General features: G+C 41.0%; 1 protein-coding gene across 1 annotated transcript; it reads right to left on the bottom strand.

Moving 5' to 3' along the window:
- Positions 1-374: 374 nt before the first annotated feature.
- LOC103609758 (doublesex- and mab-3-related transcription factor C1-like) lies at positions 375-4,052 on the bottom strand. Its single transcript, XM_008594050.1, has 7 exons — positions 3,970-4,052; positions 3,731-3,888; positions 3,381-3,439; positions 2,929-3,065; positions 2,049-2,109; positions 1,713-1,860; positions 375-749 (listed from the first exon to the last, which is right to left on the bottom strand). Exons 2-7 carry the CDS (start codon positions 3,804-3,806, stop codon positions 637-639), a joined length of 594 nt encoding a protein of 197 aa, XP_008592272.1. The 5' UTR covers positions 3,807-3,888; positions 3,970-4,052; the 3' UTR covers positions 375-636.
- Positions 4,053-23,082: the final 19,030 nt, after the last annotated feature.

Consider the following 23,082-nt stretch of genomic DNA (forward strand, 5'->3'; position numbering starts at 1 on the left):
AAAAGTCTATGCCAGGCAGAGGGTAGGCACTTAATTGCTCAACAAATAGATATCCTAGTTTTCTTCCTCTACCATTTTCTTATCTAGCTATGTTTTAAAAATCCCAGTTCTTGAATAAGGTGGTTTTCAGTTTAAAACGTGCAATGAACAAGTCTGCTAGGGTCACGACAGTCTTGGTTATGCTGTGGTGACAAATATCCCATATATCTCAGTGCCTTACAACAACAAGGGTTTATTATTTGTGCACGCACACAAACCTAGACACAAAGCGAAAACATCCTCATGTTTCCACATGCATGGATACGTATGTGAGTGCACATGTATGTCTGCGATCACAAGAAAAATAAAAACTGTGATGGATAAACTCACACCGATCAATGTAGATATCACAATCCTGTTTTTATAAGAGTCATTGGAAAGGCCCCAGCATCCAAAGGAGTAAGGTGGGATGGAGGTACAAGAAAATCCATGCTCAGTCAAGGAATTGCCCCATATAATTAAAAGGATCTGAAAGCTTATAAAACACCTAAAGGCTTTAAAAAAAAAAAAAGATGTGAAGCATTTTGCACATTAACAATTTCGCACATTCAGAAACAGGGTAGGCCGTGCTTTAGTGAGGCCTCCTTCTCTTGGCTCCTAGTGCAAGAGGGAGATGCATCCCAGATGTCCAATAGGCAGTGAGATGGAGCTGTCAGGCCTGGGTCTGGGAGAGCGCCTGGGAGGCTGGAGTCCTGCTTCTTCAACGGAAGCTATAGATAGAAAAGAAGAGGCCAGAGCCAGGTCACATCCATGTCCCCTCCTGGCCGTCCCCTCTTTTTTTGTCCTACCCAACTGAAGATTGGTCACCTGGACTATTGCACAGACCTCTTCCTCTCTGATTTCCTCATCACCCCTCTTGCCTTCCCCAATCCCTCCATCACAGCCACCACGACTCTTTCCTCAAGGCTGGGGTCTCTGAATATGCTCCTCCCTTGCTCAGAAACGTTGCCTGGCTCCTCATCACCCACAGCGGCTGGTCCGTGATTGGTAGACTCTCCAGCCTCATTTCCCTCTGTTCCATTAGTTCCTCCAGGGTTGCCTCTTCACTCACACACCATGCCCCATCCACCATTTTGGTCTTGGAATACCCAGCCTTCCTTCTCAGCCTTCCCAGGAGTTTATCTTCCCTCAGGGCTCCTCCAGCCCTTCCTCTCTGGGCACACCATTGAGATTTAGCCACAAAACACAGGCGGTACAGGCATCCAGGCTCCATATCTAGGCTGGAAGTTTCCTGAAGGCAGGGACCAGACCTTCTTCCAGACTAGGCCCTTATCACCTCTGTATGTCCTCCCCAGGCCACAGAAGACTGCAGGGGTCTCGATAGAGAGCCTTGGGCTGAGAGTCGGGAGACCTGGTTCTTCCACCTAACATGTGTGCTGCATGCCCTAGGGCAAGTCCCTGCCACTCTCAGGGCCTCAGTTTCCTTGTTTCTTGACTACAGGGCACTCAACCTCTGCACAAAGGGCACTGGACAAGGGCACAAAGTTCGATAAACTAAAGATTCACTGAGCAGTTCTCAACCACCACCTCAGGAGTTAGACTGAGGAGCTTGGGTGACTGGCTCCAAGGAGGTTCAATACACTGACCCTGATTTCCCACATAGAACCTGCTTACCACAACAACCCCCATTTCCCAACCATCCCCACCCCGTGTCCTCTCAAGGAGCAGGCTACCTGGTGCGTCACAGGGCTGGTGGAGGGAGATGGAGTCAGAAGGGGTCTGAAAAGAGTGTCTCAGACTCAGCAGAGCCTCGACGGCCTCCAGCTTCTGCTGCCACTCTGAGGAGGCAGAAGCCAAAGCCTGGTCGGAGGCTGTAGCGGCCTGCAAAGGAAAGGGCTTGAGAGAATGGGGGCTGGGAAACCATACCTCCTTCCAACGCGACAAGTGCCTCTGAAGCCTCCAGTTCTAGAGAGCCCGCACCCCCCCCCCAACCCCCGAGGTCTTCTGTTCTTTCCATTCACTAAGTTCGGCCCCTCCCAGGGTTCTGGACCCCACTACTCTTCCAGAACCTGTGACTGCAGTAGAAGAGAGTCAAGGGTGGCACTGGGCTGCAGGATCAGAGTTGAGCACCTAGAAACAAGGAGAGGAGAGGCCAGGGGATTAAACCCTGTGGCAGACACATAGCACCAGTCAACAGAGAGAGGGGAAGGATTCTGCAATATCTGGATGTGGGAATCTGAATGCCTGCTGAGCCACTGCCGTGGCTTGGGCAAGCCTGTTCTCCTGCTTGGCCTGTTTTCTTTTCCATACCTCTTTTTTCTATATCTTTTGTGAGACACTAATTTCTGCCAGCTTTTTTCCACCTGAGGCAACAGCAAAGAGTATGGAAAATCACACAGGTGTCTGTGCTTTTACCTGCAAAGCACCTGCAGAGATGTGATTACTGTCCCGGTTCAGGGACTGGTTCTCACCTCCATACTGTCCAATCCCCATGGGTCTTGATGGAAAAGTTTGCCTCATCTCCAGGAAGCCTTCTCTAATGGCCTCTGGGCTTTCCCCTGGTCCTCTGTGGCTGTCGCCATCATGGCCCTACTTTTCAGCAGGACCTTCTATCCCATCTATCTGTTTCATGTGAAATAACAGCCTTCACTAGTTGAAGGCCTACTATGTGTCAGGCCTCAGGCTAGTTCTCTTGTCAATGCTATAGGTGTAGAATATTGTCCCCAGTACACCCATAGGGAAATGGGGGGCTCAAAAACATAAACTCACTTGTCCAAAGCCTCACAAATAGGAAATGGCAAAGCTGGGAGAGCCCTGTCTTGCCCATCAGCCTGAGATGCTGCCTTCTCCTCCTCCTTCTCCTTCTCCTATCTCCCATAGCATCAGGCACAAGGGTGGGCACACAATAACACGAGACATGACCAGCTCCACGGTCCTTGCTCTACTCACCTGCTGCACAGGACAGGGGACCCGTGGGGCTCCCTAGAAAGAGAAGCCATCGGTTGCTGCTCCAAGGTCACTGGAGTGCAGGGCAGAGACAGAGGTTCTGGGGGCTGGCCGAGGAGCAGAGCCCCTTGGGAGCTCTCCTGCAGGGGCGCAGAGCACAGATTGGAGTCAGGTACCAGGTTGGCCATGGAGAAAGGAGGTGTGGGCATGTTTGGGGACGAGGATAGGAGACCAGAATGCCAGAGCTCTGAAGATCTTGAAGACCAGACAGTCTTATCTTTCATTTTGCAACTAAGGAAACTGAGGTCCGGGAGGAGAAGTGATTTTTTTCCCAAGGTCACATGGCAAGACGGTGGTAGGATTGGAGATGGAACCCACGTCTTTGGGACACAGTGGAAGGGGTCTGGGCAGTGGCTGGGTGGGAGCCTCCCCCACTGGCAACAGACTCTACTTACCTCCTCGGGGGTTGTGTGGGGGTGGGCCTCAGGTTGAGGCACGATGTCCACCTTCCCAGCTGTGAAAGACCAGGGACAGCTTTGGTGAGCCTTTCCCCCTCAGCCCCACCCCACTCTGTCCACCCCCAATCTGAAGTCTCATCTCACCATGGACCTTTTCGACTCCCCAGTCTGTCATTCCCACAAACACTTGGTAAATAATGTTGATGATGTTTTACACTTGGGCGAGCTAAGGTCCAGCGAGTAACTTGCCCAAGGCCACATAGCAATTCAGTGATAGAACTGGTGACAGAATTACTCCTGCTTCCTCCACCCAAACTCAGGCTCCCTCCCTGGCCAGAGATACTCACTGAGGACTCCTTCTTTGATGCCCAAATTCTTGACAGGGATGTGAGCTTTGGCAGGGGCTGCCACACTCCTTTTCATTTTTTGAGCCTTGTGCCTCTTTAGCGCTGCCCTCTGCTGCTCCTTCAAGGCACTCACAGCAGGCAAGACCCTGCGGTGTTCCCTAAAGTGAGGGATTACAGGTCTAAGGTTAGTCACATTTAGAGGAGGCCTGACCCTTCTCCTTGCCAGACAGCATACTCACAAGAAGAGGGCACAATTGTGACACTTGCAGGCCCGGAAGATGCAGAAATGCTTGTGGCCTCTGGTTTGCGTAGAGATGTCACGCTTCTGGCAGCGGTCAGGGCGGCTTATAAAGAAGAGGGCACAATTGTGACACTTGCAGGCCCGGAAGATGCAGAAACGCTTGTGGCCTCTGGTTTGCGTAGAGATGTCACGCTTCTGGCAGCGGTCAGGGCGGCTTATAGCGCTTCTGAGGACAAGTTCAGTCCCCCGTGGGGCTCCGGTCTCACACCCTGTGGTGCATTCCAAGTTGGAGGAGCAGCAGGGCACAGCAGGTGTTTCTTGGGGATCCATGGTTCTAGGGTCAGTAGTGGAGGTCAGAATGGCCACGTGATCCCCTCCCTCCAACGTACTTCCTTTGCCCTTGGAAAGTCCTATGTGAAGTGGCTCGATTCTTCTTCTCCATCCCTCTCACCACTGGAATCAGATTGCCTCCTCCCTTGTTCTCCCATGGCTTTCTCTAATCTTCACCCCAACCTTCTTACTCACATAGCCTCCTTCCCAGGAAGCCCCACTCACACATAGCCTCCCCACCAAGAAACTCTTAGCATGGGCCGCATACATATTCAAGCCGATCGCTCTTCTCCTTGCTTACCTTCACTCCAGCATCGATTTCATTTTCAGCATGCACACGTACTCCCGTGCCCCCTTCAACAGTTACTCCACCCTCTTCTTGTGTATCATCCTGTATTCTGCCAAACCCAACTATTATTTCTGGCATCCACGTCAACAATAGTCTTCCTAACCTCCTGCCTTCATTCACTCGCCACACATGATTTTATGCTCCCGACACTCAATTCTATTAGTTTCATGTCTGCCCTGTGTTCAGTTTTCCCCTCACACTCCATTCTGACTTTTCTTGCACCCCACCACAATCTTAATTATTCCTTTGTTCCCCCTTTAAGCTGAATACCCTCTTCCACCCCATGAAACCATAATGTTCTCCTGGATCCCCAGCCCTCTTTCAATTACTGTTTTCATTCACCCCTTCATTCATTCCCTCCATTCTTTACTCAACAGATATTTCTTGAGCCCCCTGCGAAGCGCCAGGCCTTAATCTAGCCAATCGGCAACTCCTCATTAAACTAATTTTTCTCTTGGGCCGACACAGCCTCTCTGCTTTCATGCAAACCCACGCACTCCCTCCGCAGCCTCCCAACAATCTTCCATACTCTTCTCCACAGTTCGACGATTGTGCTTGAGCACACACCATCACCGCACTCCGCCACACCCCCCACAACCCATTCCACCCCACCCTCCTGGAGTGTTCCATCTCCTCAGGAAGCCCAATCACTCACTGTCTCCCTCACCTCCGAATAAAAGGCAGGGGCATGAGCCCTGTCCCAGGGGCAGGGGCGAAGGGTTCTCCCAAAAGGAGTGTGGGGAGGTGTAGGGGCTGAGTGGGATGTCATGGCGGGTGGGGATACCCCGCTGAGGTGGAAGAGAGGGAAAGGAGCTGGGGATTCGGAGAAGGAGGGAGGGAGGAAAGAAGAGTCATGGAGAACAAGGGTGGTATTCCTGACGAAAACCTGTGTCATAAGCCTTACCTAAGCCTACAGCAGGTCGGAATCGCTCAGCTGGGACAAGAGGCCTGAGGGAAAACCCGGCTTCTGCTACCTTTCCCGCCCTTCCTACAAGGCCAATGAGCTTCCAGCGCTGCCTTCCACTTCCCCCCTGCCCCCTCCCATCGTGGCGGCCGGTGACCAATGAGCTTCGAGATCAACTGACGCTCACGCCCTGCAGTTCCGCTCTCTCCACATCCGTGTAGCTTCTTGTGCTCTCTTTACTAGACTAGCCAGTAGCTCCTGAGGTGAAGTTCAGCTTTGTGCTTCCCAAGGCTCGTTTCTCAGACTAGTCTCCCTTTGGATGTAAAATACCTTGTGCGAATGCATTTTTAACTCATGGACTTGGTATTCTGGAATTTACCTTTTCAAAATTCAGCATGTCTTTTTAAGGTCGATCCATATTCCTGTGCCAGGGATCTCAGTCAGGGGCAACTTTACACCCCCAGGGAACATTTGCCAAAGTCTGGGTGCATTTGCGCCCACGTTTGCGTGTCCGTTGTGTTCCACAGGTGCATTGGTCTATTCCTGTGCCAATACTGCACTGTCTTCATTTTTTATCGCTTCGTTATACCTCTTGAGGTGTCCTAGGACAAGTCCCTATATCTTATTCATCATCTTCAAACATATCTTTGCTATTCTTTGCCTTTTGCCCTTCCATATAAATACTAGGATCTGCATGTCAAGTTCCCTGAAAACTCAGTTGCAACAGATTTGGATTCCATTTTCACTGACTCTATGGATCAGACAGGGGAAAGTTGACTATCTGTAGGATGTCCAGCCTTCCTACTCACCCACTGGGGATGTCTCTCCGTTCATGTGCATCCTTAACTTTTTAATCTTTTAGTTTAGTTTTTAGTTTTTCTTTTTTCTTTTGTGCATTCAGATCTCGCACATCGTTTATTGTAATTTATCCCAAGTATTCTGGAGCATTGCCACTCTAGTACTTAATATCCGTATAAAATGACAATTTTTATTTAGATCTAATTTACATAAATGCATTGGACTTTTTAAAAAATATAGTGGTCTTCAAGTCAGCCACCATGCTAAATTCTACTAATTCTAAAAATTTTTCTATAGGCATTCTGGGGCTTTCTGTAAATCTGTGAGTAATAGAAATATAAATAAATATATGGGTTTCTTACTGTATTGGCTGGGACACCCATTACAAAGTCAAAATTGAGCTTCTTTAGGATGGTTTTTTACTTTAAATAGAATGCTGCCAACATTTCCATATTACAATGGTTTGCCTGTGTTTTCTCTTTTTTTCTCTCCCTCCTTCTCCTTCCTTCCTTCCTTCCTTCCTTCCTTCCTTCCTTCCTTCCTTCCTTCCTTCCTTTCCATCTTTCTCTCTCTCTTTCCCTTCAGCACATTCAGGAACATCCCTTACATTCCTAGTTTCCACAGTTTGTCTTAAAAATTGTGAATAGATGTTGAAATTTAGTTTTTGCTGGTATGGAAATGATCAAGGCTATTTAGTCCGTGTATACAGTGACTGCATCTTAGAGTTTTCCAAAACCTTTAGTGTCGTTTATCTTATAATCAAAAAGTACAAGAATCATGAGTGTGCATTTTAATGTTTTCAAAAATTAAACATATACATGCAATTAGCACCTAGAGCAAGCAGCACAATATAGTAGCAACACACAAACCTCTCTCATGTCCCCTTCCATCTCTACTTTTCCTAGTGTTAAACCAGCTTGGCTCTCTTCCTAGGATAAATGTAACTTACTTTTAATGTATTATCTTTTGTATGTGCCACGGGGTGGGGGTGTCACCTTGCTAAAATTTTGCTTAACATTTTGCATCTTTTGTTTAAGAGTGAGATTGAATTTATTTTTCTCTTTCTCATACTATCTTTGTCTGGTTCCAGAGTTAAGGTTTTAGTCTCATAGACTGAGTTGAGAAATAGTCCCCCTTTTCTATCTGAAAGTGTTTGTATAAGATTGGGATTCTCCTTCTTCAAACTTTATTTAAAATTGGCCGGTAAAATATCTGCGATGTGTGTTGTCTTTATTTTAAAAATTGTACAGTGGATAATTTTCAGCATATACAAAAAGAGTTTGTATACAAACCTGACAAAGAATCGCCAGGTTGGTTGCATTAGAGCAGTGGTCCTGGAACATTAGCTTGCATCAGAATCACCTAGAGGGCTTATGAAAGCACAGATTGTTGAGCTCCATATCTGCAGTCTCAGATTACAAGATCTGGGGTGAGACTCAGAGTTCGCTTTTCCAACAAGTTCCCTGGTGATGCTGATGCTGCTGGTGGAGAACCACAGTTCTTTAAGAACCACTGCACAAAACAGGATAGTGTAAGGAAACTCTAATTAATTACCCATCTCCCAACTGCAACTATTAATAACTCATGGTCAGTCTCATTTCATACGTGTTCTCTCCCTTTCTCCCTCCTCCAGATTATTCTCAAGCAAATACCAGAAATCATCTTATTTGATTTGTAAATATTTCAGTGCATAACTCTGAAATATGAGGAATCCATTTTTTCCTCAAATTTTTAATTTGAAAACACACAAAAATGAAGGGGTAAACAGTGAACATTCTTTTACTTAGATTCCTATTATCCCATTGCTTTACCTCTCAGGCTTCTTCTTCTTTTTGGGGGGAGGGGGGGCTTAAACGTTTAACAGTTCCAAACTTTTCACCAATTACTTCACCATGTATCTCCTAAGTACTAGGATGTACTCCTATACAACCACAGTATCATTATCACATTAAAGAAATTAAACAATGATATGGTAATATTATCTAAGTCCACATACAGTCCATATTTAAACGTCCTCGATTGTCCCTTTTTACAGATATTTGGGGGATCAACAATCCAAGCAAGTATCATACATTGCATTCTGTTGTCATGTCTCTTTAGTGTTCTTTAATCTTGAGTAGTCCCCCAGCCACGTTTTTAAATTTTTCATGACAATGACATTTTCTCAGAGCCTAGGACTGTTGTTCTGTAAAGTGTCCTACAATATGGATTTGCCTCTTTTTGAGGTTTATGTTTAACAGTTTGGGTAAGAATATTAAGCAGGTGATGAGTCGTTTACATTGTGTTACATCTGGAAGCTCTTAATGCCAGTTCGTCTAGTCATCACTGATGCTATTGGTATTACTCAGTTTGATGACTTATTTAGGGTGTTTTTTTTTTTGCAGACAGATTTCTCCTTTGTAAAGGTGCCTTTGTCCCTGTGTGATTTCTAAGTAGTCTGTGGCATAACATTTTGATATCATGTGAGTATTCTGTTCTCCAGAAAAATTTCACCTCTTGACCTTGGTATTCATTCAGGGTTCTTGCCTGATTTGGTTATTGCTTTGGTCGTTGAAAAACAGTGATTTTCTAATTCTCTCATTCACTTCTACTTTCATTGGTGGGCATTTTGCTGTAAAGAGGAGCATGCCATCCCCTTTCCACCTCATTTTTGTTGTTGATATTGCATTTGCTGCAGCAGAGAAAAAGGAAAAGCTGTTTATTCGTTGTGTTGAAATACAAAGAGAATGAAGTGGACAATACTAAGAGAAATGTAAGCAAATAAATGATGAATTTGATAAGAATTTCCCCTCCAACAATCTAAACAGACTGAAAAAGTCAGTTGCTTGAAATTAGAATTAAATAGTCATCAACAACAGTAAAGCAGTTTTTGACAATTATTGAGAGGATCTGAGTTTATAAATTCAGCCTGCTAAAAAATGGCTTGGATCTTGCACATACACAGTCACACACACGCACACACGAGCATTTTAGGTGGAAACATGGTAAGAAGAAATTGTTATTTCATTTATAGAATGTAAATTAGAAAATTGTGAGACCATATATAATATTTTACAAAAAGCAGGAGACTTTCAACTAAATCACCAAGCAAATGCCCATGTAATACAGGACTTTTTTATGGTATAAGTTTTTAAAATTTTTATTTATTTAGTTTTGATTATACACATTTGTGGGGTTTAACAATATGGAAGAGTAATTAATGCAAAATCTGAAAAATTTAGAGTACCTCATTTTTAGCATCAGATGAGTCCATGAGACATTTTGTGTCCCGGAACTTTCCTATTTGCAAAGACATGCTTGTAGCATTAAAAAATGGAACTCACGGCACAGATATTTTGGAATCATTTTTTATCTCTTAGGAAAGAAATTGAACTAATTATGAAAGACATTACAAAAACTAGTTTCTAGGATGCAAGGCAGAGATCTGGCTGTTAGGTCAAAAATAGAGTTTTGTTGTAATTCAAATCAGGAATGTGGTGTTTCTCTTATTTCTTCTTTCCACTGTATGATTCATGTTGAAAACATAGGGGTTTAGCTTCCTAGACTATATGAAAAGTTTTACGAATATAGTCATTAAAGTCATTAAGTGAATATGTGCAAATGTAGCAAATCACCATAGGTTTACCTTGTAAGCCTCGCTAGAGGTAAGTTTCATTGACTTTTTCCAAAAACCCATTTTTGTTTAATTGACTTTCTCTATTGTTTTTCCATTTCATTGATTACTGTACTTACCTTTCACATTCCCTTCCTTCTGCTTGCTTAGGGTTTATTTTTCTCTTCATTTTCTAGTTTATTGAGGTGGACAGCTTAGAGTACTGCTTAGATACTTTTCCTTTTGTCTAATGGAAGCACGTAATGGTACAAGCTTCCCTTTCAGCAATGGTTTAGCTTTGTCCCACAAATTTTGATATGTCTTATAGCCATTTCCATTCAGTTCAATTCATTTCTTGATGTCCTGGAAGAGTTCTCTTTTTTATGATTTTTTTTTGTAACTGACAAGTAAAAATTGTACATTTTATGATATACAACATGTTTTTTTATAAGTATACATTGTGGAATGGCTAAATCAAGCTATTTAACATAGGCGTTACCTCACATAGTTAACCATTTTTTGTGTGTGGTGAAAACACTTAAAATGAACTCTTTTAGCAATTTTCAAGTATGCAATATATTGTTATTAACTATAGTCATCATAATGTGCAATAGATGTCTTAAAATTATTTTTCCTGTCTAACTGAAATTTTGTCCCCTTTGACCAACATCTCCCTGCCCCGCAACCCCCATCCTCTGGTAACCATCATTCTACTCTGCTTGTATGAGTTGAACTTTTTTCAGATTCTACGTATAAGTGAGATCATGCAGTGTTTATCTTTCTGTGCCCGGCTTATTTCACTTAGTGTAATGTCCTCCAGGCTCCTCTATGTTGCCGCAAATGACAGAATTTCCTCTAATTTTTTAACACTGAGCAGTATTCCACTGTGTATACACCACATTTTATTTACACGTTCATCTGTTGATGGATGCTTTGTTTGATTCCATATCTTGGCTATTGTAAACAATGTTGCAACGAACATGGGAGTGCACCTATCTCTTTGACGTACTGGTTTTATATCCTTTGGATATATGCCCAGAAGTGGGAAGGCTGGACCCTATAGTAGCTCTAGTTTTGTTTTTGTTTTTGTTTATGTTTTTGTTTTTTGGAGGACCCGCCATGCTGTTTTCCATAATGGCTGTACTAATTTACATCTGGAAGACTTTCTCTCTAGCCCATGGATTGAGTGGCTTCCTTACCACTGGATGGCGCTGAAAGTCCTGACATCATCCCAGTAAGGATGGAGAGGGTTGCCTCCTTATTGTCTGGTGGGGGTGTAATTTTGGGATCTCCACATAACCTCCCCTGACACGGGAGTATGAGGGGGCCCTCGTTTCTGCCAGTGGAAATGAGCGTGGAAGCCTGTGTTTCTCACTTTACCTTTGCTGGCCTGAGTGGCAACGGAGCCACAGATATTTCTGTGGTGTTTGGCTGGCTGGGGAAGAGCAGGTGTTGTGAAAACATTTTCTGTCTTGTTAGGCTTCCCCTTTTCTGATCCTTAATCTAGGGAGAGCAGGCTTTTGTTGGTTGGGTTTTTGTCGTTTTGTTTTTTCATTTTTGTTTTTGTGTTTTTTGTTTTGTTTTGTTGCTTTTTAGGTTTTTCTTTTGTTTTGTTTTGGGTTTTGCTTGTGCCTATTGGCATTTTCTGTATCTTATTTATCCCCAAGTCTGGGACATATCAGACAAAGACAATACCCAGGGAACTCACTACCATGTCGTTCTGAGGTCCTCAGTTGGTCTACTTTCTTCTCTCCACTTTTAAAATTCTTACGTTTGTTCTATATATAGTGTCTAGGATTTTAAGTTGTACTTAGTGGGAATAATAGGGAAATGTACGTCTACATCTTCCCAGAAGCAGCAGTCTCTATAAATTTATTATATTTATTATTTTTAAAACGTTTAATTGACAAATAATAATTTTATTTTTTTATTGAATTATAATTGATTATACGTATTTTGGGGTTCAATGTTGACATATGTTGATAGAATCAATATTACTATTGTGTATATTGCTACAAATTGTACTCATTCTTTATGTCCCTTGTCCAATCACATAATAACTTTATATATTTATGGGGCACAATATGATGTTTTGGTATATGTATACAATGTGGAATGATTAAATCAAGCTAATTAACATATCCATCACCTCGCCTACCTGTCATTTTTAGTAGTGAGAACATTTAAAATATATTCTTTTAGCAATTACCATTCTACTCTCTACTTGTATGAGTTAGATTTTTTTAGATTTTTCATATTAGTGACATCACACAGTATTTGTCTTTCTGCACCTGGTTTGTTTCACTTAGCATAATGTCTCTCAGATTTATCCACATTGCTGCAAAAGACAGGATTTCCCTCTTTTCTAAGGCCAAATGGAATTCCATTGTGTATACACACCACGTTTTCTTTATTCTTTCATTTGTTGATGGACACATACATTGATTCCATACCTTTGCTATCGTGAATCACCCTGCAATAAACACGGGAGTGCAGATATGTCTCTGACACACTGATTTCACATCTTTTGGATATATATCCAGAAGTGTTGGATCAAGTGATCATTCTAATTTCAGTTTTATAAATTTAATTTAAATTTTTATTCTTTTTTTTTTTTTCCTTTTTGTCTTTTTTACTGACCGGTAACGGGATCGCAACCCTTGGTGTTGCGCCCGCACCACACTCAGCCAGTGAGCAGGAACCAGTCTCCATATGGGAACTGAACCCTCAGCGGGAGCGCCGCCGTGCTCCCAAGCGGCGCACTCTCCAGTGCACCACCGGGCCGGCCCAAATTTTTGATTCTTTGAATGTGTTCAAATTTAAAATTAAATTCAAATTTAATTTTAACCCACCTTAAAATAATTTGATTTGAAATAAAAATTGAAATTAAACACATCTTTGGAATTCAATTGATTTGCCTTTGAATAGAAATTACACTTACAAAAAGTAAGCAATTCTGTCTGACAAAGCCATTTGAAAAAATGCAAAAGAAAACCAAAAAAGCATATGATTTAAAAGGATAGAAAACATTCCCACATCTATCAGGATTATTCAAAACAATTCCATCATAGATAAAAGGCCATATTTTAGATTGGAATAATAATAAAAATAATAAAAGGAAACTTTTTCAGTCTCTAATTTTGGATTTTTTTCTCCAATTCCTAAGGCACATCCACCTTTACTGAGGTTAATAATCACAAATGCATGTTTTATTATTAATAAAATAATAAAAACAATAAATAATAATAAAAATAAAGATTCCCATAAAAGCTATTAAAATGGCAATCAGGAAATTCAGTAAATGTGGAAGATTTACCATTTGGTAAATTCATTGATTTTTACGAGAATTGAATTTGTTGTCACCCAGCATCACAAAGAAATAATAGACAAGAGTTCTGATCACAGGGGATCTCTATCTCTCTCTCTCTGTCTCTCTCTCTGTCTCTGTCTCTCTCTCTCTCTCTCCCCTCCCTCTCTCTGGCCACTGTCCATCCGTGCAGCTCATTGTCGGACAAGTGAGGAACTAAATTCTTTTTTTTTTTTTCCTTTTTGTCTTTTTTCGTGTCTGGCAACGGACCACAACCCTCAGTGTCGCGCCCATACCAGACTGGGACCGGCAATGGGATCGCAACCCTCCATGCTGCGCCCGCCCCTCACTCAGCCAGTGAGCGGGAACCGGTCTGTATGTGGGATCCGAACCCTCTGCGGGAGCGCCACCACGCTCCCAAGCGGCACACTGTAGCAGTGCGCCACCGGGCCGGCCCATGAATTCTGAATCTCTTAATTCAGGTCACTATAATAGACTTTGAGTGTTTACGGCATTCAGAGGTTAATCAATAGGAATTAGACCTAATGTTTTGTGGCATTAGCTATTTGCCAGAGAGTGCACTAAATGCATTACAAAAACATTGTCATATTTAAGCCCTACGATCGTATCTCCCTATTATTATTCTCAGTTTTGCAAATTAGGTATCTGAGGTTGAAAGAGACTAAGTAATCTGTCCAAGGTCACACAGCTAAGAAGCAGTAGAACCTGTATTCAAAGCAAAATTTGTGTAAGTCTGAAATTTTATATTGTCATTTGAAGGCTCTTGAAATCTTTACAAGACATGTTTATAGAAGACACCTGCATGCCTTGAGAAATCAAACCCGGAACAAACTGGCTGTGAGTACGTTAGCAGGCATCTCCTGCAGTTCAGAGCATTTCACAGACATAGGTGTTCTATGTAAACTTGGGTCTTAGGCTACCACGGGAATCCTTGATCAACGACCAAGTGATATATATATTTTTTTGATAGGCAGAGTCTGATTAAAAAGGAGAGGGATGGAGCTATATTTCCATTCTGTGGTGTGAAGAGTGATATCTTGGGTCCCTTCTGCTTTTTACCTAAAAGTCTATCAATAACTGCCAAGGTGGTGGGCTGCATCCATATAAAAACAAGCCATTTTAGTTGAAAATCCCAGATTGGTACTATGAAATTATTCAAAACCAAACCTGTTTGTTCCAATGAATCTCTGTTTCTAACTCTTCATATGGGAGATCTCTGCAGCACTTTCTCTGCACTCACTTGAGGCTCTCAGCTTTCTGAAGTGGTTGGAGATAAAATTAGCTGTGACCAGAGAAATTAGCAAGGCTGCTGCAAAATATCCAGGTGAAGACTTGGTTATATTTAAAACACTGTGGCCAGAAATGATCCACATCCTTCCCCTTCCACCCCTGCCCCCATCTTGCTGAATTAAGGTATAATTTGGTGTCCAGATGCAGGCTTGGCAATCAGTAGGTGTTACATGTGTCAGTTAAATAGAATTTAGGTTAGGTTCGGTGAGATGGAGAAGAGAGAGAGACCCGAGCCAGTGCCGTTTCAGCCAAAAGCATTATTTCAGCTTAAGTGGAGGGGAGACTGAGCCAGATCAGTTCCCCCAAACCAAGGAAAGCAGGAGGTTTATAAGATTTTTAGGGAGGGTTCTGACAGAGTAACGGGCAATTTCAAAATCAGTGGTATGCAAGGTGACACAGGTCTTGTGGCCCAATAACATCTGTTCAGTTAGGGCACAGGCCCTTGATGAGCCACTATCTCAGTACAAAGCATTCCAGCCCAAAACCTGCTAGACACAAACCACAAGACGTTCCCTTGGTGATAATGGCAATGTTTACCCAGAAGAGGACTCTTAGTTCCCGGAGCAGAAAAGGGAAATGGGGAGGGGGAAAAGGGGAAAGTTGCTTAACCTGGCTGTGCTGATGTTAAACTAGCCATAAGGCCTAATAGAGAGCAACAACTTTGAGATCAAAGATGGTATCTTATACATCTTTGCTTCCTGAGCTCCTGTTGTGGTCCCTTTCACATGGTCAGTGACCAGCAAACTTATTTATTGAGAGATAAAAGTTCTAAGCGCAGAGTACTGCATAGCAACAAAAACCCTGATAAACAAGTACGAGGAAAAGTTGTACAGGAAGTCAGCAAAAACAGCAAAGTAAGGCCCCCTGAAAATTCTCTCTGCCAGAAAAACAATGAGAAAACTGGCAAAAATGGTCAGAATAACTGTTTTCAGAAATGTGGAAATTCGCCTAAAGCTCAGGTGTGTTTATTCAAGAAAAAAAGCTGAATCTTGGTAGGAACAGTGAGCTATGTGGCATTTTAACTTGCCCTGTCCCCATGCCCTTCCATCCAATTCCGTGGTAGCCTTGAATACCAACAGCCTGGAATCACAGTGTAAACCAGGAGCCTGGCAGCCACCAGGGGGAGCAGAACAGGTTTGGAGCTCCTGCAAAGCCTCATTCCCGAGAACTGTCATTACTTGATTTGTCTGGCGGTTCCCTGGAAGGCCTTACTTGCATGGCTGTCTTGATTTGAGATGTTTTTTCCCTGGATGCATTTGTCAGAAGTATTTGGAAGCAATCATTTAATACAGAAGCTGCCTCAGAAAAGTGGATAACACTTGGGGCAAACAATAGATGCCCAAAACCTTAGGAGGAAAAACTAGGTAATGAGATGCCTATAGGACCTTTGAAAAGCTGTGACATATTCCTGGGAATCTAAAAGGCCAGACACGTGCCCAGGACTACATCATGGTCTGGAAAGACCCAAAAAGTCCCTAAGCTCTCCGCTCTGGTTTATTCTGAGTTTCTGTGCAAGCTGAAGGGAAGGTTAAGAAAGAGTTGACAATTGCCTGGTGAGGTGTTGAAGGCATGCCCAACATATACAGAGCTCCATGGCAATGACTGGGAGTTTTTCTAGTTCCAGACATTTAAAGACATTTCTGTCCTATCATTAGATGACCACTAAGCTAACCAAGCAGAGAAGTCAGTGGCCACAGACAGCAGAGGATACAGACTTTACAAGAAGCAGTTGAGAAAAAGCCCTAAACATGCAAACAATGGCAGGATTAACACCACCAAGCAACAAAAACAAAACCTTGAAAGGGGAGAAAATCTGAATTCCAGAGTTGCCACATTCCATTATTTAAAATGTCCAGTTTTCAACAAAAACTTATGAGACTGGCAAAGAGACGGGAAACTGTGGAGCACACGTGGGGAAGCCCAGTAGTAAGTACTGGACTTACTAGACAAAGACTTTAAACCAACTATTATAAATAGGCTTAAACAACTAAAAGAAACCATGTCAAAAATTTTTTTTCAAAAGTATGAGAACAATATCCCATGAAATAGGGAAGATCATCACAGAGATAGAAATTACTATTTAAAAAGACCCAAGTAGAAGCTCTAGAGTTGAAAAGTTTGATAATGACAATCGAAAATTCACAAGAGGGCCTCAAAAGAAACTGAAACCTGCAAGAGAAAGAACATCAAACTTGGAAGATAAGTCAATGGAGGCTGTCCAGTCTGAGGGAAAAAAAAAGAGAAAAAAATGAAGAAAAATGAACAGAGCATCAGAGACCTTGTAGGACATGATCAAGCACACCACCATATGCATAATGAGAGTCCCTGAAGAAGAGGAGAGAAAGGGCCAAAAGAATACTTTTAAAAATGATGTCCCCAAATCCCTAAATATGATTAAAATTATTAATCTACACAAATGAGAAGCACAGAAACTCCAAAGGGAACTTCACCTAGACACATCTTAGTCAAACTGCTGAAAATCAAGGAAGGTGAGAGAATGTTGAAAGCAGCAGGAGAAATGCAGCTGCCACACACAAGGGATCCCCAGTAAGATTAACAGCTGACTTCTTATCAGAATCCAAGCTGGACAGAAGATAGTGGAAGTTATATTCGAAGTGCTGAAAGAAAGAGACTGTTAACCAAGAATTCTCTATCCAGCAAAACTATCCTTCAAAAATGATGGTGAAATAGAGCTACATCCCAATGAAGAAAAACTGAGAAAAGGTATCATTAGCAGACCTGATCTGTAAGAAATATTAAAGGGAAATCTCAAATAGATGGTAGACAGTTACTCAAATCCACAAGAAAAAATAAGAACACCACCTAAGTTAACTACATGGCATTTGTTGTTTGTAAGTCTTTTCCTCTCTTATCTTATTTCAAGGACAATTATTGCATAAAGCAATAATCGTAAAACCGTCTGGATGGGCTTTAAAGATATAAAGAAGTAATTTTATGATGACAATAGCACAAAGGAGCTGGAGGGTCTGGAGCTTTATAGGGTCAAAGATTTTTATAATATTGAAATTAAGTTGATACTAATCTGAACTCGATGATTGCTGGAGAGATCTACTTTGCCATCTTACTCTGCCCCTCCCTTCTAATGGTCTAAACTAGATTCTTTTAAGTTAACATGTTAATTGCAATCTGTGAGGCAATCACTAAGAAAATAACTCAAAATAGGATGAAACAACAAAGGAATTAAGAGGGCATATGAGAAAATATCTGCTTAATGCAAAAGAACACCACAATGGAAGGATAGAGGTACTGAAGAATATGAGAAATAAAATACAACAATGGCAGGCATAAATCTTCGCATATCAGTAGTTACATTAGATGTAAATAGATTGAACACTATGCTAGATATTCTGCCGATATCTCCTTTATATATATATATATACACATATATAACATGATTGAACTATATGCTGTCCACAAGAAACACACTTTAGATTCAAAGATACAAATAGTTTGAATGTAAAACCATGGAAAAATATGCACACTGAAAATAGGAACCATAAGATAGCTGGAGTGGCACAACAAACATCAGACAAAATAGAGTTTAAAACACCAAATATGACTAGAGACACAGAGGGACAATCTAAAATAATAAACATGTCAATCTATCAGGAAGATATACCAATTATAAACACCAAGATCCAGGGTTGGATCCCTGTACTGGCCAGCTGCCAAAATAAAAGAAAATAAATAAATAAATATATTTACACCACACAACGGAGCACCAAATTACCTGAAGTAAAAACTGACAGACATAAGGAAAGGAATCGACAATTCGACAATAATAGTTGAAGACTTCAATACCTCACTTTCAATAATGGATAGAAAAACCAAACAGAAGATCAGCAAAGATATACTAGACTTGAAAAAGCTATAAAGCAAATGAACCTAACATAAACCTATGCAACACTACACCCAACCACGCAAGGGTATATATTCCTCTCAATTACACCTGAAATGTTCTCCAGGATAGCCCATAAGGTAGGCTATAACAAACCTCAATAAACTTAAAAGAATAGAAATAATATAAAGTAGGTTCTCCAACCACAATGGAACAAAGTTGGAAATCAATGAGACTTACCACTGGGAAATTTATAATTATATGGAAATTAACTATCACCTAAATAATCAATGGGTCAAAGAAGAAATCAAAAGGGGAATTAGAAAATACTTTGGGATGAAAGAAAATGAAGGCACACTATACTAAAACTTTTGGGATGCAGTTAAGCAGTGCTCAGAGAAAAATCTGTAGCTCTAAATCCCTATATTAAAAAAGAAGAAAGATCTCAGATCAATAACCTTACCTTCCACGTTATGACACATGGAAAAAAGAGCAAACTAAGCTTCAAGTAAATAGAAGAAAGGAATGAGTAATGATCAGAGCATTAATTAATGAAATAAAGAGTACAAAACCAAAAGAGAAAAATCAAGGAAACAAAAATCTGACTCTATGAAAAGTCTACAAAATTGACAAACTGTAGGCTAAATCGACCAAGAAAAAGGTGAGGACACTCAGTTTACTATCGTCAAGAAAAAATAAAAAGACATATGGCATCATCTTGTAATCATAAAATCCTAAGGAATCCACTAAAAGACCTTCAAAAATGATTTTGCAAGGTAAAAGGATCCAACATCAATACACAAAAATAATTTCTATTTCCATAGAGTAGCAAAAGCACACTGAACACAAAATTAAGAAAACAATTGCACTTGCAATAGCATCAAAAATAATAAAATACATAAAAATAAGTTTAACAGAAAGGGCAACACTTATACTCTCAAAACCACAAAACATTGTTGAAAGAAATTAAAGGGCATAAAAAAGTGGAAGATATTGGAATCCCTACACATTGCTGGTGAAAATGTGAAATGGTGCATCCACTTTGGAAAATAGGTTCACCTTCCCTCAGAAAGGTAAACACAGGATGACCATATGATCGAACAATTCCACTTCCAGGCATTTATACAAAAGAAATGAATGCAGAGACCCCAAAATCCATTTTACACCCACGTTCATCGCAGTGTGATTTACAACAGCCAAAAGGTGGATGCAATCCCAATGTCCATGGGTGGAAGAACAGTTATACACAGAATGTGGTAAATACATACAAGGGAACATATTATTCAGCCTTAAAAGGGAAGGAAATTCCGACACATGATCCAACATCGATGAACCTTGAAGGCATTATGCTAAGTGAAATAAGAAGGACAAATATTGTATGATTCCACTTATATGAGGTGCCTAGACTAGTCAAAATCATAGAAACAGAAAGTGGAATGGTAGTTGCCAGAGCCTGGTGGGGAGTAGGGAATGGTGAGTTAATGTTTAATGAATGCATTTGGAGAAAATGAAAAACTTCTGGAGATGAATGGCAGTGATGGTTGCACAACAATGTGAATGTCTTAATGGCACATAGCTATAAACTTAAAAACAATTAAAATGTTAAATTCGATGTTATGTGTGTTTTACCACAATTTATAAAAAGGAAAGAAATGGAAAGACATCCCTTGCACATTGATGGGAAGAATACTGTTGTTCATATGGCCGTACTGTCTAAACTAATCTATAGATTCCATGAAATCTCCCTCAAAATCCCAGCTGACTTCTTTGCAGAAATTGACAAGCTGATCCTGAAACTGACATGCGAATTCACCAGACCCAGAATACCCAAAGCCATCGTTGAAAAGATGAATAAAGTTGGAGGACTCATACTTTCCCCATTTCAAATTGTACTACAAAGCTACAGTAATCAAGACAGTGTGGGTCTGGCACAAGGAAAGTCATAGGATTAACGGAACAGAATGGAGAGTCCATAAACAGACCCTGACATTTATAGTTAATTAATTTTCAAACAGGGTGGCAATAAAATTCCATATGGGAAAGAGTAGTGTTTTCAACAAATGGTGTTGGGACATCTGGATATCCACATGCAAAACGATAAAATTGGACCCGACTCTTATCTCACTGCATATATAAAAATTAATTCAATATGGGTCACAGGCCTAAATGTTAGAGCTGAAAGTACAAAACTTTTCAAAGGAGGCCTAACGGTAAACCTTCATGACATTAGGTTAGGCAATGCTTTCTTAGATGTAACTCCAAAAGCCCAAGCAACAAAAGAAGACAAAAAGAAAAACCAGATTTCATCCAAATCAAGAAGTATTTTTTTTTTTTTTTGCTGCAAATAATACCATTGAAAAGGTAAAAAGATAGGCCACAGAATAAAAGAAAGTATTTGCAAATCACATGACTTACAAGGGGTATGTATACAGATTATGTAAATTAGCTTTGGTATTAGTCCGTTTCCGTTGGTTATAACAAAATACCTGGAACTGGGTGATATATAAAGAAAAACAAAATTTATTGCTTACAGTTTCTGAGGCTGGGAAGTCCAAAGTCCTTCTGGTGGTGGTGACAGTGACCCAGGGGTCTCACATTGCAAGACGGTGGGAGCAGAGACAGCAGAGAGAAAGACAGACTCTCTTCTCTCTTCTTTTGAAGCCGTCGGAACCATGCCCCCTGACCACCACTTTTAATCCATTCACTATGGCACGGTCATACAATCTAATCACCTCTTCAAGGCTCCACCTTTCAATTACCATAATAGGGTTTCCCACCCTCTTAACAGTCACAGTGGGGACCAAGTTTCTAATGCATAAAAATTGGGGGACACAATTCTAGTTTCAGTGAGTTTTGGGGGGACAGAATTCAATCCACTGCAGCTTTACAAATCAATAATAGAATAAATAACTTCATTGGGAAATGAGCAAAAGATGAGAATAGTCATTTCTCCCCAAAAGATATACAAAGGGCCACTTAGCACATGAAAAGAGGCTCAATGTCATTAACTCTCAGCAAAATGCAAATCTTTTTTTTTCTTGTGGTTCCCTATGAATTTTAGAATTGTGCTATATATTTCTGTGAAAATGCCTTTGGAATTTTGGCAGGTATTGCCTTGGATCTACATATCACTTCGGGTAGTATGGACATTTTTTATTTTTTTGTCCTTTTTGAGACCGGCCGCACCGTGCTCAGCCAGTGAGCACTGTGAGCGCACCGGTCATCCCTTTGTAGGATCCGAACCTGCAGTGGGAGCGCTGCTGCGCGCCCAGCGCCGCACTCTCCCGAGTGCGCCACGGGCTCGGCCCAGTATGGACATTTTAACAATATTAATTCTTTCAGTCCATGAACACAGGATATCTTTCCATTTGTTTGTGTCTTCTTCAGTTTCTTTTATCATAGTCGTATAGATTTCAGTGTACGTGCCTTTCCCCTCCTTGGTTAAGTTAGTTCTCGATACTTTATTCTTTTGGGTGTTAGCATTAATTGGGATTGTTGTCATGATTTCCTTTTTGACAGATCATTTTCGGTGTAAAAAAGGAAGCAACCGACTTTTGCATATTGATTTTGTATCCTACAACTTTACTGTATTTATTAGTTCTAACAGAGTTTTTGTGCGTGTGTGGAGTTTTTAGGGTTTTCTACATACAGGATCATGTCATTTGCAAACAGAGATAATTTTACATCTTCCTTTCTTATTGAGATGCCTTCTATTCCTTTCTCTTGGCTGATTGCCCTTTCCAGTTGTCTCAGTATTATGTCAAATAGAACTGGCATCTAAAAAACCTCTCCACAACAAAGGAAACATTTGACAAAATGAAAAAGCAACCTATGGTTTGGGAGAAAATATTTGCCACTCGTATCTCTGGTAAGCGGTTAACATACAAAATATATGAGGAACTCATACAACTCAATTGTGAAAAAATATAAACAAAAAAAAGGGCAAAGAGCACGAATAAACATTTTTCCAAAGAAGACATGTAAATGGTCAACAGGTATGCAAAACGGTGTGCTACAACTAGGCCTCAGACAAATGCAAATCAAAACCACAATGAGATATTGCCTCACACCTGTTAGGACAGTTATTATCAAGACAGAAAGAGAGACAAAGAGAAAGAGAAAGAACAATCACAATCATATGTTGAACTTTCAGAAGGAGAGAACAGAACTCTGGTTACTACAGATGGGAAAGGGAGAGGGGGAGGGGGATTAGGGAGAAATTAGTTAATGGACACAAAGAATAATTGTGTTTTGTAATGACGAGTATGCTAATTATCTTAATTTGATCACCACATCTTGTACACAAATACCGATAGTTTACTCAGTACCCCACAAATATGTATAATCAATTACGTCTCAAAAAAAAAAAAAAACCAAACAACAAAACAAAAGTGACAACAAAAAAGTTAGGAGATAAGTGTGGGCAAGGGTGTGGAGAAAAGCACACCTTTGTACACTGTTGGTGGAAATGTAAATTGGTATAACCATTATGGAAAAGAGCATAGAGCTTTCTCAAAAAATTAAAAATAGAACTACTATACGATCCAGCAATCCCACCTCTGGGTATATACTCAAGAATAATGATAAAATCCTTACCCTGAGGAGATTTCTGCATCCCCATGTTCACTGCAACATTATTTACAATAGACAGAATATGGAAA

The sequence above is a fragment of the Galeopterus variegatus genome, unplaced genomic scaffold (genome assembly GCF_000696425.1).
Source record: "Galeopterus variegatus unplaced genomic scaffold, G_variegatus-3.0.2 Scaffold10053, whole genome shotgun sequence".
Classification (NCBI taxonomy): Eukaryota; Metazoa; Chordata; class Mammalia; order Dermoptera; family Cynocephalidae; genus Galeopterus; species Galeopterus variegatus.

Bases quoted from the DNA above. Each gene is read 5' to 3' on its own strand.
- LOC103609758 (XM_008594050.1), bottom strand. From the start codon at position 3,806: ATGAAAAGGAGTGTGGCAGCCCCTGCCAAAGCTCACATCCCTGTCAAG. The intron at 3,440-3,730 runs GTGAGTATCTCT...GGTCTTTCACAG, and splicing joins CATCAAAGAAGGAGTCCTCA to CTGGGAAGGTGGACATCGTG. The intron at 3,066-3,380 runs GTAAGTAGAGTC...GCGCCCCTGCAG, and splicing joins CCCACACAACCCCCGAGGAG to GAGAGCTCCCAAGGGGCTCT.